At 45.8% G+C, this 13,710-nt stretch overlaps 1 protein-coding gene across 1 annotated transcript in view; it reads right to left on the minus strand.

Moving 5' to 3' along the window:
- CTSC (cathepsin C) overlaps positions 1–13,710 on the minus strand; it is a 78,736-nt gene that overhangs the window by 42,393 nt on the left and 22,633 nt on the right. Inside the window, exon 3 of the mRNA XM_030200159.1 lies at positions 10,204–10,370. Coding sequence (XP_030056019.1) covers positions 10,204–10,370 — 167 coding nt within the window. The remainder of the gene's footprint in view (positions 1–10,203; positions 10,371–13,710) is intronic.

Consider the following 13,710-nt stretch of genomic DNA (forward strand, 5'->3'; position numbering starts at 1 on the left):
CCAGAGCTGCTGCTGTGTGTGACCACCACCTGCTGAGATAGAGAACATACTGAGGAGTTTCCGGCAGCACATGACCACATATAGGGAGGCAAAAGTTTGCTCTCTATCTCCACCTGCTGGTAGATGGACACAACCCACCAGTCTATGGATTGATCAGCTTGATGATATGGAAGCAGTCATTTCCTACAAGATTTGTTATCTTCTGTTCTTGCCCGTGGTTTGCTCCCCCCCCCCTTTCTAAAAAAAAAAGACAGAAGGGTTAAGCATATATTCCAATTAGAGGAGGAGTGCATTTAAAACTGGCATGTCAGGAAAAGAACAATGGACACGGAAAAACAAAATATACTGTACGTCTAAATAAAATAAATGTGAAAAAGATAAAGTTGTGCGAGAATTAGGCAGATTCTTTCCCATTTTCATTTTAAAAGGTGAAATTATTACTGTCACAGTTTACATAACCCTTTCCAATTCTACCACAGCAATTATATGTGGTTTCATAATCACAGCGGTTAGCTAGGTAAATATTTATACAGAATAATGCATAAAAATGCAAGGTGAGAGTGGATTACATGGCATAGTTGCACAAAAATTTAGAGATATTTTCCTTTACAGAAACAGCACAATCTTTTGGACAAAAATTTGAATGATATCTGAGGGCTACTTTGGTTAATACGAATGAGAATTAATTTTTTTGGCTACTTATATGGAACTTTGCAACCATCTTTTATTTGAAAACTATAATCAATTTATTTGGAAGTGTTTTTTCAGTTGACATGTGCCCAAAAGAAATTGCATTTGTTCCAACGATTCATTCCTTTTAAAGCCTCTCTGCTGAAGAAATACAAGGCATTTAAACAGATTTTATTCAAAATCTTCATCCACTCGAACAAAAATCTACCTACCAAACCTTTCACGATATTCACAATGTCAATTAGCATACATCAGAGTATATGCAAATTTGACAATGAACATTCACTGTGGGTATTCTAAAAATCCAACAGCTCTGGGGTTGCTACGAACCATTTGGTAAGCCCTGGTCTAGTCCTTCGGCAAACAATGTTCTCAATAAAGAGCAGAATAATCTAAACCTAAAAATGACAAGAGGTCCTAGATGCATAGCAACACCGCACAAAATATCCATAAATTGTAAGCCCTCGCTGGATGTACACAGTTATAGGAGAGGAGTTTTTCTCCCGCTGTCCTCTTCAGTTTTGGTAGCTAATTAAGTCACTGATCAAAGGGCATGTGAGGGGTAATTCTCTAACTAGGTATCCTTTTATGAGCATAAGCATCTTGAGTGCTATTTTGTAAGGTTGCACGTATGTGCTTTAATGCACAAATACAAGGGGTGTGCATGTGGGCAGAGCATGGGTGTGTCTCCCCGTCTTCGTCGCCCCGACCTCCCCCACCCTCCTCCGCACTCTCTTGCTCCTCCTCCTGCTATCCGTAGGCAGTGCTTTTTTTGTGCCGGTACGCAACGGTACGGCGTACCGGCACCTTTTTTTTTTTGCTCCCCCCGCCCCGTGACGGACGCAGTGCCATCCCCCATTTCCGGCCGCTGCTGCTTCTCCTGTTGAGCAGCAGCGGCCGCTACACAAAGAAAAAGATTTAAAAAAAACTTCAAACCTGGCTGAAACGCGGCACCCCGGCACTGTAGACAGCCATTAGGCATTGGCTGTTGTCCCGCAGCTGCTCCTTCTCTTGCCTCTACATCACTGCGCTCCTCCGGGGTCTTCCTCCAGGGGCAGTGACGTAGAGGCAAGAGGAGGAGCGGCTGCGGGACAACAGCCAATGCCTAATGGCTGTCTACAGTGCCGGGGTGCCGCGTTTCAGCCAGGTTTCAAATTTTTTTTTTAAATCTTCTTTTTCTTTGTGTAGCGGCCGCTGCTGCTCAACACAGGAGAAGCAGCAGCGGCCGGAAATAGGGGCTGGTGCCGCGTGCGTCGCGACTTCGCGCCGTTCGCGGGAAACCAACAGAGGGAAAACAGGGGAGAGAGGGAAAAACAGATGGAAGGATGGGGAGAAAGAGGGAAAAAAAAACAGAGGGAAGGATTGGGGAGAGAGAGGGAAAAACACAGATGGAAGGATGGGGAGAGAGAGAGGGAAAAACACAGATGGAAGGATGGGGAGAGAGAGAGGGAAAAACACAGATGGAAGGATGGGGAGAGGGAAAAACAGATGGAAGGATGGGGAAAGAGAGAGGGAAAAACAGATGGAAGGATGGGGAAAGAGAGAGGGAAAAACAGATGGAAGGATGGGGAAAGAGAGAGAGGGGAAAACAGATGGAAGGATGGGGAGAGAGGGAAAACAGATGGAAGGATGGGGAGAGAGAGGGAAAACAGATGGAAGGATGGGGAAGAGAGAGGGAAAACAGATGGAAGGATGGGGAAAGAGAGAGGGAAAACAGATGGAAGGATGGGGAGAGAAAGAGGGAAGACGCTGGATGGAAGAATGCAGAAAGAAATAGGGGAGACACGAAGGATGGGGAGAGAAAGCAGAGCTGCTGGATGGAAAAGGGGAATAGAGAAAGATTGGAGAATAAGAGGAAGGGGCATGGGGAGAACAAGGGTGAGGAAAAGATGAAGGAAATTAAAGAATGGACAGTAAGAATGAATTAAATCTGGACATAGAGAGAGCCTGAAAAATATTGAAGAAAGCAAAGAAAAAGGAGACAAAAAATGACAAATGGCACAGAAGAGTTAAGCGAAAACAAAGGAAAGGAAAGGAGAATCACAGACTGGGACCAATATGGAAAGAAAAACAGTCACCAGACAACAAAGGTAGAAAAAAATCATTTTATTTTCATTTTAGTGTTTGTAATATGTCCAATTTGAGAATTTACAGTGGGGGAAATAAGTATTTGATCCCTTGCTGATTTTGTAAGTTTGCCCACTGACAAAGACATGAGCAGCCCATAATTGAAGGGTAGGTTATTGGTAACAGTGAGAGATAGCACATCACAAATTAAATCCGGAAAATCACATTGTGGAAAGTATATGAATTTATTTGCATTCTGCAGAGGGAAATAAGTATTTAATCCCTCTGGCAAACAAGACCTAATACTTGGTGGCAAAACCCTTGTTGGCAAGCACAGCGGTCAGACGTCTTCTGTAGTTGATGATGAGGTTTGCACACATGTCAGGAGGAATTTTGGTCCACTCCTCTTTGCAGATCATCTCTAAATCATTAAGAGTTCTGGGCTGTCGCTTGGCAACTCGCAGCTTCAGCTCCCTCCATAAGTTTTCAATGGGATTAAGGTCTGGTGACTGGCTAGGCCACTCCATGACCCTAATGTGCTTCTTCCTGAGCCACTCCTTTGTTGCCTTGGCTGTATGTTTTGGGTCATTGTCGTGCTGGAAGACCCAGCCACGACCCATTTTTAAGGCCCTGGCGGAGGGAAGGAGGTTGTCACTCAGAATTGTACGGTACATGGCCCCATCCATTCTCCCATTGATGCGGTGAAGTAGTCCTGTGCCCTTAGCAGAGAAACACCCCCAAAACATAACATTTCCACCTCCATGCTTGACAGTGGGGACGGTGTTCTTTGGGTCATAGGCAGCATTTCTCTTCCTCCAAACACGGTGAGTTGAGTTCATGCCAAAGAGCTCAATTTTTGTCTCATCTGACCACAGCACCTTCTCCCAATCACTCTCGGCATCATCCAGGTGTTCACTGGCAAACTTCAGACGGGCCGTCACATGTGCCTTCCGGAGCAGGGGGACCTTGCGGGCACTGCAGGATTGCAATCCGTTATGTCGTAATGTGTTACCAATGGTTTTCGTGGTGACAGTGGTCCCAGCTGCCTTGAGATCATTGACAAGTTCCCCCCTTGTAGTTGTAGGCTGATTTCTAACCTTCCTCATGATCAAGGATACCCCACGAGGTGAGATTTTGCGTGGAGCCCCAGATCTTTGTCGATTGACAGTCATTTTGTACTTCTTCCATTTTCTTACTATGGCACCAACAGTTGTCTCCTTCTCGCCCAGCGTCTTACTGATGGTTTTGTAGCCCATTCCAGCCTTGTGCAGGTGTATGATCTTGTCCCTGACATCCTTAGACAGCTCCTTGCTCTTGGCCATTTTGTAGAGGTTAGAGTCTGACTGATTCACTGACACCTGTGGACAGGTGTCTTTCATACAGGTGACCATTGCCGACAGCTGTCTGTCATGCAGGTAACGAGTTGATTTGGAGCATCTACCTGGTCTGTAGGGGCCAGATCTCTTACTGGTTGGTGGGGGATCAAATACTTATTTCCCTCTGCAGAATGCAAATAAATTCATATACTTTCCACAATGTGATTTTCCGGATTTAATTTGTGATGTGCTATCTCTCACTGTTACCAATAACCTACCCTTCAATTATGGGCTGCTCATGTCTTTGTCAGTGGGCAAACTTACAAAATCAGCAAGGGATCAAATACTTATTTCCCCCACTGTACATTGGCTGTCTTATTTACTGCTACTACTTAGCAAATCACGTTATTTTTTTCTCCTATAGTACTGTAATATTTTCAATGATGTCTGTTTATATGCGCCATGGCTGGTATAGGGGGTGTGGTTAATGTGGGTGTGGCTATCATAGGGGTGGAGCCATATGTGGTGACCCCGCCCATAATGAGTACCAGCACCTTTTGTTCTACAAAAAAAGCACTGTCCGTAGGAGACATTAATCCAAATCCAGGCCCCCCCTCACCTGTCCTCCTCCTATCCATGCAAACAACTCCGTGATGTCTCCAATCTCGTTTCTATTCCCCTCCTCCCTCCTCATGTGCCTTGTGGAATGCCCACTCGGTCTGCAACAAACTGCCCTTCACCCACGATCTCTTCATCTCTCGTTCCCTTCAACTGCTCGCCCTAACTGAAACCTGGCTCTCCCCTGACGACTCTGCCTCAGTCGCGGCCCTTTGTCACGGAGGTTATCTTCTCCCACACTCCCCGCCCAGCTGGCCGCGGTGGAGGCGTCGGGCTACTACTCTCGCCCTTCTGTAGCTTCCAACCCCTCCTCCTACCGCAGTCTCACTGCTTCTCATCATTTGAAGCACACTCCATCTGGCTAGTCTACCCATTGCCACTCAGAGTGGCAGTCATTTACCGCCCCCCTAATAAATCCCTCTCTTCCTTCCTCACCGACTTCGATGCCTGGCTTTCCGTTTTTCTTGAACCCTCATCTCCGTCCCTCATTCTCAAAGACTAACATACACGTTGATGACTAATCCAACCCTCACGCTTCTCAGTTCCTCACTCTAGCATCCTCCTTCAACCTCCAGCTATGCTCCACCACCCCTACTCACCGTGACAGCCATTGTCTTGACCTCGTCCTCTCCCGGCTCTCTCTCCAATTTCCTCACTTCAGCTCTTCTTCTCTCCGATCATCACCTAATCACCTTCACACTTCTTCACCCCCCCTCAGCCCCATCCAACCTTAACCACTACCTCCAGGAATCTCCAGGCTATTGACCCTCCCACCCTATCCTCTAGTATTTCTAATCTCCTCCCCTCCATCATGTCCTCTGAGTCTGTCGACAAGGCTGTCTCCGCTTACAATGCCACTCTCTTCTCTGTTCTGGACACCCTTGCACCATCCACCTCCCGTCCCACAAAGCGTACTAATCCCCAGCCTTGGCTGAGCCCTTCCATCCGTTACCTTCGCTCCTGCGCCCGATCTGCTGAACACCTCTGGAGGAAATCTCGCACCCATTCAGACTTCCTTCACTACAAATTCATACTATCCTCCTTCCAGTCCTCCCTATTCCTTGCCAAACAGGACTATTACACCCAATTGACCAGTTCTCTCAGCTCCAACCCCCATCGCCTCTTCACCACCCTTAACTCCCTCCTCAAAGTGCCCTCCGCTCCCACCCCCCCTTCGCTCTCTCCTCAATCACTGGCTGATTACTTCCGCGACAAGGTGCAAAAGATCAACCTTGAGTTCTCTACCAAGCCATCTCCTCCTCTTCACCCTTCAACCCTCTCCCTCAACCAACCAACCCAGGCCTATTTCTCCTCCTTTCCTGTCATCACCGAAGAGGAAACCGCTCGCCTTCTTTCCTCCTCGAAATGCACCACCTGCTCTTCTGATCCCATCCCCACCAACTTACTTATCTCTCATACTGTCACCCCCTCCATCTGTCATATCCTCAACCTCTCTCTCTCTCCACTGCAACTGTCCCTGACACCTTCAAGCACGCCGTAGTCACACCTCTCCTCAAAAAACCATCACTTGGCCCTACGTGTCCCTCCAACTACCACCCATCTCCCTCCTACCCTTCCTCTCCAAAATACTTCAGCGTGCCGTTCACAGCCGCTGCCTTGATTTTCTCCCCTCTCATGCCATCCTCGATCCACTTCAATCCGGTTTTCGCCCTCTACACTCGACAGAAACAGCACTCTCTAAAGTCTGTAATGACCTGCTCCTTGCCAAATCCAGAGGCCACTACTCCATCCTCATCCTCCTCGATCTATCCGCCGCTTTTGACACGGTCAATCATGACTTACTTCTTGCCACACTGTCCTCATGTGGGTTCCAGAGCTCTGTCCTCTCCTGGTTCTCCTCCTATCTCTCCCACCGCACCTTTAGAGTTCATTCTCATGGATCTTCCTCCACCCCCATCCCCCTATCTGTTGGTGTTCCCCAGGGATCTGTCCTTGGACCCCTTCTCTTCTCAATCTACACCTCTTCCCTGGGCTCCCTGATCTCATCTCATGGTTTCCAGTATCATCTCTATGCTGATGACACCCAGCTGTATCTCTCCACACCAGACATCACCGCGGCGACCCAGGCAAAGGTATCAGCCTGCTTACACGACATTGCTGCTTGGATGTCCAACCGCAAACTGAACATGTCCAAGACCGAGCTCATCGTCTTTCCACCAAAACCCACTTCTCCTCTTCCTCCACTTTCTATCTCAGTCGATAACACCCTCATCCTCCCCGTCTCATCTACCCGCAACCTCGGAGTCATCTTTGACTCCTCCCTCTCCTTCTCATATCCAGCACATAGCCAAGACCTATCGCTTCTTCCTCTTTAACATCAGCAAAATTCACCCTTTCCTCTCTGAACACACCACCCGAACTCTAGTCCACGCTCTCATTACCTCTCGCCTTGACTACTGCAACTTACTCCTCACCAGCCTCCCACTTAGCCATCTATCCCCCCTTCAATGTGTTCAGAACTCTGCTGCACGTCTTATATTCCGCCAGAACCGATATTCTCATATCACCCCTCTCCTCAGGTCACTTCACTGGCTTCCAATCAGATACCGCATTCAATTCAAGCTTCTCCTTACCTACAAATGCACTCAGTCTGCTGCCCCTCACTACCTTTCTACCCTCATCTCCCCTTACGTTCCCACCCAAAACCTCCGTTCACAGGACAAATCCCTCCTCTCTGTACCCTTCTCCACCACAGCCAACTCCAGGCTCCGCTCATTCTGCCTCGCCTCACCCTATGCTTGGAACAACCTTCCTGAGCCCATACGCCAAGCCCCCTCCCTGCCCATCTTCAAGTCTTTGCTTAAAACCCACCTCTTCAATGCTGTGTTCGGCACCTAACTCCTACCGTTCAGTAAATCCAGACGGCCCCAATTTGACTGCCCCTATTGGACTGACTGTTCACTTGTCTTTTAGATCATAAGCTCTTTGAGTAGGGACCGTCCCTCTATGTTAAATTGTACAGCGCTGTGTAACCCTAGTAGCGCTTTAGAAATGTTAAGTAGTAGTAGTAGTAGTCTCCCAGTTACACGTGCAACTTAAAAGGTGCATGTAAGTTATGTCACCTTTAGGCATACTCAGTTATGCTGGTTCTAAGGCTGGTCTAACTGAGTATTTTGGGTAACCTATATGATATAGAGAGGGTGATTGATGCCTGGAATACCCTCCAGAGGTGGTGGAGAGAAAAAAAATGGTGATGGAATTCAAAAAGGCATGGGATGAAAAAAGAGGTTCTCCAATTAGAAAGTGAATGATAAAAACAAAACAACTTAAACGGTTACATGCATGCTTGCATGTTGAGTGGCGCTTAGATGGCGACTCCAGCTGTGAAGAACTAAGACCGGTGCTGGGAAAGCTTGCATGGTCTGGATCCCGTATATGGCAATATGGTTTAGAATGGACTGGACAGGGCTTTGATGGAAACAGAAATTTGGAGCATGAGGACAGTGATGGACGATCTGTGTCCCACAAATGACAAGACAGATTTGGATAGGCTGCAGTGGGCTTTGACAGCAACTTCAGTAGCTGGAACCTAAGGACAGGGCCAGGCGGACTTCTATGGTCTATGTCCTAGAAATGCCAAAGAAAGACAATGATCAAGTATTTTATATCCCATTCATTGTTGGTTTAATCATGACTTGATGAGTGTGACTGTTGGACAGACTTGATGAACTGTTCAGGTCTGACATTAATTTACTAAGAGGCCCTTTTAGTAAGCTGTAGTAAAAAGAATACTGCGTTAGTTTATATGCATGAAATTAATGCCTTGTGGGCCATTTTTTACCATGGTGAGTAAAAAGGGCCTTTTTTTTTTTAATGGGGCGGCAAATGGCCATGTGCTATTACGAAAAGTAGCACATGGCAATTTACTGCCCGAGTACCATCACCTATTTATTTGGTGGTAAGGGCTCATGCGCTACTCCTGCGGTAATCAGTGTGAGTTAATGTGGCCGCGTGTCGATTACCGCCAGTAACATTCCTCACAGTAGGGGAAAAAAAAAAAAAAAATCAAAAATTAATTTTCTAGCCCAGGAAACAGCGTGCACTAACTTCAACACTAGTTAGCTCTACCACAGCTTAGTAAAAGATCCCTAAGTTACTATGTAAGACAGGCCAATGCTAGGTTATACTAGTACTAGACTTTGAGCCCGTAAAAACGGGCTATTATAGGAAGGGGGGGTTGAAAGGCCCGCCCCACCGCCAAGTTCACCGCTGCCCCTCCCCCTCCGAGCCGTCACCACCCACCTTCCACCCGGCCGGGCCCTCGCTCCGCTATTGAAACAGCGAGGGTCCGGGAACGCAGCAGAGCTCTGCTGAGCTGCCGACGTCGGCCTTCGTTCTTCTCTGCCTGTCCCGCCCTCGTGTGACTTAACGTCGTCGAGGGCGGGACAGAGGCAGAGAAGAAGAAGGAAGGGCGATGTCAGCAGCTCAGCAGAGCTCAGTGCTGCGTTCCCGGACCCTCGCTGTTTCAATAGTGGAGCGAGGGCCCGACCGGGTAGAAGGTGGGTGGCGGCGGCGACTCGGGTGGGGGGAGCGTTAGACGGCGGTGTCCCTCCCTCAGCAATGCGCAGTACAGACCCTCTGTGTTCCGCCCCCCCGTCATCACGTATTGACGTGGGGGCGGGGCAGAGGTCTCTACTGCGCATTTGCGAGTGAGTACAGTCACTCGCCGTTTATATGTTTGATTCGGTTACAGAATCTGTCATGTGGCATCATTAACTCTGGATGCTTAAAAAAATAAAAGCAAGCAGCTATAAAGGTGGTATTTAAACTTGCTTCTTGCTCCAAATTTTCTCAAAAAAAAAGAAACTACACACAAAACGCAAAGTAGTGCACAAAAATTTGCTAATGATTAAGTCAATCTTACTATACACTTGGTCCTTCTGCAGATCAGACAGCTTTATAAATGGTTCCCAGACTGATGTTAGACATTGTGGGCCCCTTTTCGGTAAAAGGGGGCCTGCATTAGGGTTAGTGCATCTTTTTGACACATACCGAGGTCACCCTTTACCACAGCAGGTAAAAGGTTGTGTTTTTTTTTTTTCTTTAAAGAAATGGTTGTGCGGTAGGTGATCCACTTACCATGCAGCCATTTCAGGGGGGAGCACTTACTGCCAACTTAAGTAAGCGCTCCTGCACTAACCCGGGGGTACAAAAGTAAGTATTTTTGTAGCGCCAGAAAACGGCACGCATTGGGGATAGGAACTAGTGTCAGGCTGCTGTGGTAGCCTGGAGGTAGCCCCAGAATAGCGAACAGTAAGCCCACGTTGGGCTTACCGCCACTTAGTAAAATGCCCAACTACACAGCTTTCCTAAGGAAAATCAGCTATTGCTAGAAATTAGAACATTATAAAAGGAAAAGAGCCAGTCTTAAGCTTCACAATAGTTCTAGAAGAAAACTAAAAGAATTCAAGTATTTGGAGATTTCAACTAAAGCTTCGCCATGCTACTGTTGTGTTCTCGTTTTGACAACCACCTGTGGCTACACACTTACCCTTTCTGAGGCTTGTAGACTGGTACTGTATTTACACCACCATAAGAACGGGCAGGTGAAACTTTATGTCCAGCGAAACATGCCCAGTTACGATCCAGTACATCATGCACCCAACCAGGAAGTGTCTCATGGCAGTAACTCGTCACATTTTCACCTTCTTTTTTATACTGTACCAAAGAAAACAGTAGTTCAGTCTTTCATTCATTACAAATTTTTTAAACAAAAATTCCAGAGGAATATATTACTAGTTAGACTATAGGGGTTGCCTAACTCTGAAAACCTTTATGCTGTTGTTGGTTGTCACTAAGTTGGTAAGAAACTGGATTTGTGTAGAATTTAGACCATTATAAAGAATGGTCAAGAGCGACTTTCATACCATACTTCAGGTAACTCATCCCCTTTGTGTAATTGCCATAATCTGCCCTTTTTTTTATTTTGCTTTATTAAAAAACAACCCCCCCCCCACACCAAAAAAAAGCAGTGTTTCATAACCAATGTGGCTGCTCTAATAACGATTGTTAATACTCAAACCAATCAAGGCTACAGCTATCTACTATGATTACTATGTAACGGAGTACATTATGTGAAGTACCTTCTGCCTTTTGAAGGTCTTACTATATGTGACTTATTAAATAAAAATGGAATGGAACAACCTTTTTTTCTCAGCCACTTCAACTGTGACCAGTCAAGTATGTAACTCATCTATCCTGTGCTCTTTCAACCAGTACTAAAGGAAATGGAGAAGTTCCAACTAGTTGGAAAAGCCACAGATTCATTGAAATACATTCCAGGAATACAACAGAGAAAGACCAGAAGAGCCAAGGTCCACTGCTAGTGTAATTAAACTCGGAAATTCGTTGCCAGAGAATGCGGTAAGGGCGGTTAGCTTAGTGGGGTTTAAAGTATGTTAAAACTACTGAAGCTTACAAAAAGAGACATGAAAGATCTACCAAATCAAGTTATAGTGTGATGCTCCGTACTGCATGAAAGGGGAAACTGTTCACTGATGAGTTTCTTAAACTTTTTTTTTTTTTTTTTTTTTTTAACAATGTGCTGAATAGCAGTCAAGGCCGGAAAAAAAAAAACATGCAACTCGGGATTCTGCATCATATCTTTTAAACTTTGAAAATACCAAGATGCAAAAATGAAGGAATTATTCTGATTTCTTATCAAGTCTGCTAGGCAATATGGGTTAATATTCAGCTGGCAGTAGTCAGATAGATATATATATATATATATATATATATATATATATATATATATATATATATATAAATACATTGACTGTGGCCAGCCAAATTACTTATCCCCAGATAATCAACAATAGGCCATGTGTGGGACCCCCAGCACTGAATATCTGGAGCTAATTTGCTAGGTACCAGACCTGCTTTGCGGGCTCAGAGAGTTTAAAAAAAATAAAATAAAAATTTGAGGCTCTCTGCCGATATTCAGTGCCGGGACCCGCATAGCTACCCCAGCTTTCAACTGTCCTAACTTGGCCAGGATAACTATATGGGTCCTGGCACTGAAGTCTGCTGGCACGCGCTCCTCCCCAATACCAAGCTCTGTACCATCCCTGACCTGCTTCTCCTGCCCACTTAAATTGCTTTGAAAATTGGTCGTATTATTATGATGCCTAAAAGCTGCTTAAAAAAATAAAAAATAAAAAAAACACAAAACCTTTTTTCTCTTTACAAAAGAATCCAACTATAACCATTAGATATGGCCTCATTTATTTCCCATTGTGAACACAGCAAAGGCACCCCCCCCCCCCCACACACATTTATTTATATCCTTAACACATTCAGACCATTCTTGAACCCTAGTGAGCTGCTTGCTACGACTACATCCCATGATACCAGACTGCACAATTAACTCACCTTGAGCTACTAATGAAAAAAATGTGAGCAAAATCCAAATTAAAAATAAAAATCAATCCACACACTAGCTAAAGATACATATTTTCTTGCATTCATCTTGAAAAATGGCCCGTTTTCACAGTCCTAGAAGTTTTGTACACTCCATTTCTATTAGATGTCCTGTCAGACTTTCTTCATGATAAATAGACTGATACTCTCATGATCACCTGCTATAGTTTGAGCTCCCAACAAAAACAAACCACGAAAGTGGAGAAACTGGATACGCTACGAGGGAAAGTACAGAAATAGAGGAGTAGTGTAATCAACAGGACACTTCCAAAGAAACCAAGGAGACGAAAAATAAAGAAAATATGTTCTTTAATAGTAGAAGATAAGACTCGACACGGCACTGTGTTTTGGCGAGAAACGCCTGCCTCAAGAGTCTGTATACGTTAAACGCCAGTAGGTGGAACTGAACCAAATCAAGCCTTTAAAAAAAGACTAATGATTGGTGGATATGCAGAATACGTTGGTAGACAGCACACGCTAAACTGAAAGGAGACTCATGTGAACAAAATGCGTTTACCACATACAGACTTCTAAAGCAGGCGTTTCTCGCCAAAACATAGTAACATACATAGATGACGGCAGAAAAAACCTGCACGGTCCACCCAGTCTGCCCAACAAGATAAACTCACGTGTCATTTTTTGTGTATACCTTACCTTGATTTGTACCAGTCTTTTTCAGGGCACAGACTGTGCAAGTCTGCCCAGCACTATCCCCACCTCCCAACCACCCGCCCCGCATCCCACCACCGGCTCTGGGACAGACCGTATAAGTCTGCCCAGCACTATCCCCACCTCCCAACCACCAGCCCTGCCTCCCACCGCCGGCTAAGCTTCTGGGGATTCCTTCCTTCTGAGGAGGATTCCTTTATGTTTATCCCATGCATGTTTGAATTCCGTTACCGTTTTCCTCTCCACCATCTCCCGCAGGAGGGCATTCCAAGCATCCACCACTCTCTCCCGTGAAAAAATACTTCCTGACATTTTTCTTGAGTCTGCCCCCTTTCAATCTCATTTCATGTCCTCTCGTTCTACCGCCTTCCCCTCTCCGGAAAAGGTTCGTTTGCAGATTAATACCCTTCAAATATTTGAACGTCTGTATCACGTTTCTCCTTTCCTCCAGGGTATACATGTTCAGGTCCGCAAGTCTCTCCTCATACGTCTTGTAACGCAAATCCCATACCATTCTCGTAGCTTTTCTTTGCACCCCTTCCATTTTTTTCACATCCTTCACAAGATACGGCCTCCAAACCTGAACACAATACTCCAGGTGGGGCCTCACCAACGTCTTATACGGGGGTATTAAAACCTGTTTTCTTCTGCTAGTCACATCTCTCTCTATACAGCCTAGCAATCTTCTAGCTACGGCCACCGCCTTGTCACACTGTTTCGTCGCCTTCAGGTCCTCAGATACTATCACCCCAAGATCCCTCTGCCCGTCCGTACCTATCAGACTCTCCCCGCCTAACACATACGTCTCCCGTGGATTTCTACTCCCTAAGTGCATCACTTTGCATTTCTTCGCATTGAATTTTAATTGCCAAACGTTAGACCATTCTTCTAGCTTCTGCAGATCTTTTTT

This window comes from Microcaecilia unicolor, chromosome 4, assembly GCF_901765095.1.
Source record: "Microcaecilia unicolor chromosome 4, aMicUni1.1, whole genome shotgun sequence".
NCBI classification, from domain to species: Eukaryota; Metazoa; Chordata; class Amphibia; order Gymnophiona; family Siphonopidae; genus Microcaecilia; species Microcaecilia unicolor.